At 43.3% G+C, this 5161-nt stretch overlaps 1 protein-coding gene across 1 annotated transcript; it reads right to left on the reverse strand.

The window, feature by feature from the left end:
- Positions 1–896: 896 nt before the first annotated feature.
- On the reverse strand, positions 897–4672 carry LOC122747112 (microtubule-associated proteins 1A/1B light chain 3A-like). Its single transcript, XM_043993327.1, has 2 exons — positions 4592–4672; positions 897–1376 (listed from the first exon to the last, which is right to left on the reverse strand). Exons 1-2 carry the CDS (start codon positions 4670–4672, stop codon positions 897–899), a joined length of 561 nt encoding a protein of 186 aa, XP_043849262.1.
- Between the last annotated feature and the right edge of the window lie 489 nt (positions 4673–5161).

The following is a 5161-nucleotide window of genomic DNA, read 5'->3' on the forward strand; positions in this document are numbered from 1 at the left end:
TTCAAATCTGACCTCAGACACTTGAGATGTACTAGCTATGTGACCCTGGGCAAGTCACTTAACCCTCATTGCCCCGCAAAGACTGAGAGAGAGAGAGAGAGAGAGAGAGAGAGAGAGAGAGAGAGAGAGAGAGAGAGAGAGAGAGTTTTCTAGAAATGAGCTATATTTGGAGATTTTCTTAGAGTAAAATCCAAATGGGGGCATAAATCACAGTGATTTGGGGGGGAGGTAGCACTTGGATTTCTCTTTATTTATACAGAGTCCTGGTAGCTTAAGTAGGCTGGTGCTCCAGGACACTGTGGTACATAATGTGGAAGGGACAGCAGGAAGGATTGTGGTCTCAAGGGGAAAGTTCAGTCCTTGGAGTGGCTGCCAACACAGGATGGGTCCAAACTGCATGCAATAAAGACGGGAGGGACAGGTGCCTAAAAAAAAAAAAAAAGACCAGAGCCAAGGCAGGGCCGAGGCCACCGGTGCCCACCCCCTCCCCTACTTTAAACAGGGGCCGCCTTCAGAACCGGGAGGGGGCACCCACAGACAGCTCTATGTCTATATTCTCATCCCCCACCTACAGACACACAGACAGACAGAGCAGCCCCCAAGGTGCTAGCATTTGGGGGTAGCACCGAGAGTTGATATATGTACAGAGTTGGGATAAATGAAAATTCCTTGTTGACACAGGATGTCCTCTGTTCTGTTCCAGCCCTGGGTGGGCAAAGTCCTTAGTTTGGCATTGATCTAAGCCAACCACTCCTGCTTTGGGTCCTGGGGAAGGGGCCCAGAGAGGGGGTAGTTAGAGGTAGCTTTATAGTTCTGGAGTAGGGGACTGGGTTGCCCCTCTCCCCAGCTGCTATCTTCCTAGGGGCAGGATACTTCCCTGCCCTGCCCCTTTTTGCTCAGTAGCCGAAGGTCTCCTGGGAGGCATAAACCATGTAGAGGAAGCCATCTTCATCCTGTTCCTGCTCAAAGATCTCTGAGGTGGGTGTGGAGACACTGACCATGCTGTGCTGGTTCACCAGCAGGAAGAAGGCCTGAGTGGGGTTCAGTTGGAGTCTTCGACGGATGATCTTCACTAATTCACTCATGTTGACATGATCAAGGACAAGGAACTTGGTCTTGTCCAGGACAGGCAGCTCTTTTTCCCCTTTGTATCGCTGGATGATCACTGGGATCTTACTGGGGTGCTGCTCGCGGATCTGCTGCACTTCCTTGCATCTGTCGGCGAAGTTTCGCAGCTCCTTGAAAGGCCTGTGGGAGGATATCTCGCCGGGGTCCTCGGTCGGGCAGGGGTGGGATAGGGTGGGAAGTTCAGGGTCAGGGATCAGGGTGTCGCCGCTGCTGCTCCGGGTTCTCTCTCGTGAGCGTTGGGGCTCATTCTGGTCCTCAAATCCCAATAATCACAGTGATTTGAAAAGGCTGTCCACCCCCAAACAAATAAATGAATTCAGTCTTCGTAAGCCCAGAGTTAGAAAACTCTGTGCCATAGACTCAGACTAAGTAGGTACTGTTTATAAAGCTTTGTGAGTGCTTTCACTTAGTGACATCCAGATTTAGATAAAGCAAGTTCTTGAGTTTATATTCAAGCAGAGGAATCACACAAAAACAAATAAATAGCAAGAAAATATAATACACATAAGTATATAAGATAGATGTAGGCAAAGTGCTTTCTAAGATCCAAGGAGGCAAAAATCATTACTGTCTGGGGAATCAAGGGAGACTTCCTGGAGGATGTGCCATTTGAGTTGACCTTTTCAGAGACCAAAATTCAGCAAGCAGATTGGGCAGGAAAAACATTTTAGGCAGTGTGACCAATGGCATAGAACTGGGAAAACAAAAGGCACTCATAAACACTATGGCTGAAGCACAATTAGTGAAGTGCGCTCATACACACCCAGTCTATAAATGAAAGATGGTGCAGCATCATGTATACTATTTAAGGGGATCCTTAAAGAATAACAGAAAAAATAAGAGTAGTTCTCTAAGCTTATAAGGTAAATATGGTATCCCAGAACAACAGGCTAATTCAAATAAGGTGGGTTTTAATTGGTATTAAGGTTCCCCCAAAACTTCAAAGCCTAAGGAAAGGAAAGGAAAATTAACCAGTGAACATGCATTTATTAGGCACCTTAGTCCAAGGTACTGTAGATACAATTATAAAGAATGAAACAACCACTGATGTCAAGGAGGCAAATGGATCTGGACAACAGTTTGAAAAAGATCCAGGGGTCTTGATATAATCCAAGCTCAGTGATTTAGCACCCAAAAGTAATGTGATCATAGGCAGCATTTAATGAGCCATGCCGACTAGAATGAGGAAGGTGATAGTCCATCTGTCCCCCTTTCCTGAACAAACCACAGTTGAAACAATATGTTCAGTACTGGACATATTCCAATCCAACTTTCACTCTACTGACAAAATGATCTTACCTAAAAGCGAAGCTCTAACCATGTCAACCCCTATTGAATAAACTCCAGTGGGCCTCCATCACCTCAGAAATAAATGTAAACTACCCTATGCGACATTTAAAGCCCTTTAGTACCTGGTCCCCTACAACTGGTCACACCACTCCATCTCAAAACCTACCTCCCGGAGTAGCTAGGTGGTGTACCAGCCCTGGATTCAAGAAGACCTGAGTTCAAATCTGGCCACAGACACTTGAAACTTACTAGCTGTGTGACCCTGGGCAAGTCACTTAACCCTCATTGCCCTGAAAAAAAAAAAAAACCTACCTCCCCCTTCATATATTCTGCCAACAGACAGTAACTAGCTTCCTTTCTGTTCCTAGCACAAGATATTCCATCTCCTAAATTTAGGCATTTTCACAGGCTTTCTCCCATGCCTAGAATTCTTTCCCTCCTAATTTTTGCCTCCTGGCTTCTCTAATTTCTTTCAAGTCCCAACTAATATCTCACTCTCTATAAAAACAAAAACAAAAACCTTTTCTGATCTCCTTCAATGCTAATGCCTTCCCTCTGTTAGTTATGTGTATCTATTTATCTCTATATGTGTCTGTCTCTGTCATCTGTCTATCTTTAGGTCTCTCTCTCTATATATATATATGTGTGTATACACATATATATTATATGTTTGTCATATACATGTATATACCTATTTGTGTGTATTCCTATATACATGGGCATAATTTGTATTTAGTTATTTGCATGTCTCCTCCTCCATTAGACTGTGAGCTTCTTGAGAATAGGGACTGCCTTTTGTCTTTCATGTTATCCCCAGAGTTTAGCACAAAGCCTGGCACATATTAGGCATTTCATAAATGCTTATTAACTGATTGAATGACTATAAGCAGAGGCTGGATGACCATTGGTCAGATAAAATGTGAAGAGGATTCTCTCCTCACCACAAATTGCATTAGATGTCATGGGAGGCTTACTGACTGACGTTTCAATATGGATATTGATAAACCAGAGGAAGAGAAGAATGGGGTGACCAAGACAAGATGGGGATTAGAGACAAGGCCGTATTGTGATCAGTTGGCCTAAAATGATATTAGGATTAGGTGTGGTAGCTGTTTTTAGGTATTTGAAGAACTTCCATATATAAGACAGATTCTGCTTGTTCTGTTTGGTCCCAAAGGGCTGGCCTCTCCTTGTATATTCCTAGATCTCATTATTTGCTTTCCCTTTCCTCCATTTTTCTCTTTACCGTTGTATTATGCTGATCTTTGGCTTGGCATAAGACACCAGAAGGATATAAGTTCTGTAAAAAGAGGACTGGTTTTGTTTTGTTTTGTTTTGTTTTTCTTTCTACCTTCAGCACCTGCCACAAATCGGATGCTTAATAAAGGTTTTTTGGATTAGGTTGACTTGAAGTGAATTTGGGTGAATCAAATCAAATGGAATGGATGTGATCTGAACTAGGGTCCAAGGAGCAAATTTTAGCTTAAGGTATGAAGACAAGCCTCTTAATATTTAGAACTATACAAAAGGGGAACAGGCTGCTTTAGGAGGTTCATGGGACCTGGTGTCCATCAGTCAACCAATAAGCATCTGATAAACTCCTGTTTTTTGCCAGGCACAATTCCGAAGGAAGAATCCCTCACCAGAAGTCAGGTGAAAGTTTTCTGTCACTTTCTGGGAGTGCTGAAGAGAGACATGACATTATAGTGGATAAACTGTGCTAAGCTCAGAGTCAGGAAGACCATGGATAAATCAGTTAGCACTCTCTGAGCCTCAGTTCACCCATCTGTCAAATGGATATAATGGATATAACCTTCTTCACAGGATTGTGACCATCATGTGAAACATCTTATGTTGGTGTTGCAAACTTTAAGGTGCTATGTCAATATCAACCTTTAGCAGAGAGGAATTCTTGTTCAGATATGGTTTGAACTCTGCCTCTGAGTCCCTTCTATTTCTGAGTTTGCTGTCAGGGACCACCTTGGGTCTTATAAATGAGCTACAAGCTTTAAATGGATATTTTAAACCAGATTCAGCTAAGAGGTTGGTGCAGGGATCTGACCTAGGATGGACATTTGTGTGTTCTTTGGGATGTCTGCCCAATGCTGATTCTAATGGGAGAATTCCTTCAAAGTTACATGACAGACAATTCTCCTTTTAAGCACTGCGGCACTTGACTAGGTCTCCTCACGATGCTGTTACACTGCTGACTCATGGTCAGCCCACTTTCAACCTTTCTGCCTTTCTCTGCCATACTCCTTTCCCCACACTTGGGAAGGATGACATTTGTTGTTTTCTCTCCCCCAGTGCACTAGCCAGCTCCTTAGTAAACATCCTTGAATCTGTGTTTGTTTCTTTTTTAACATTTTTCAAGGTCACTTTCACTTTAGTCCTCTCTCCTAAGGAGGGATCTGACCCCCATTACCCCATTCCAGCCACGTGCAAATGGAATAGGCAGGCTCTTGCATCAGTGACTGAACAGTTATGCAGCAATGATCCAAAGACCACTTCCTACAAAGCATATTTGTTATCTCTTCCAGGCTGACATTTATCTTTGAGAACTGCACTACAAGGATGACTTTCCAGTCAGCTGTGCACCCAGCTATGTGATCGAAACCATATTTTTCTCAGTTTATTGATAAATATGTCACAAGAGACAAACTCAAGAGCATTCCCAGAGTCAGGCAAGAGTCTCTTTAAATGCATATCTTTCTATGGCAGGACATGAGTTTACTCTGATAGG

Source organism: Dromiciops gliroides, chromosome 3 (genome assembly GCF_019393635.1).
Source record: "Dromiciops gliroides isolate mDroGli1 chromosome 3, mDroGli1.pri, whole genome shotgun sequence".
NCBI lineage: Eukaryota > Metazoa > Chordata > Mammalia > Microbiotheria > Microbiotheriidae > Dromiciops > Dromiciops gliroides.

Excerpts from the sequence above, each read along its gene's own strand:
- LOC122747112 (XM_043993327.1), bottom strand. The coding sequence starts at position 4,672 with ATGGCAGAGAAAGGCAGAAAGGTTGAAAGTGGGCTGACCATGAGTCAG. Across the intron at positions 1,377-4,591 it reads TCGTGAGGAGACCTAGTCAA|AATGAGCCCCAACGCTCACG; the intron begins GTGCCGCAGTGC and ends TTTGAGGACCAG.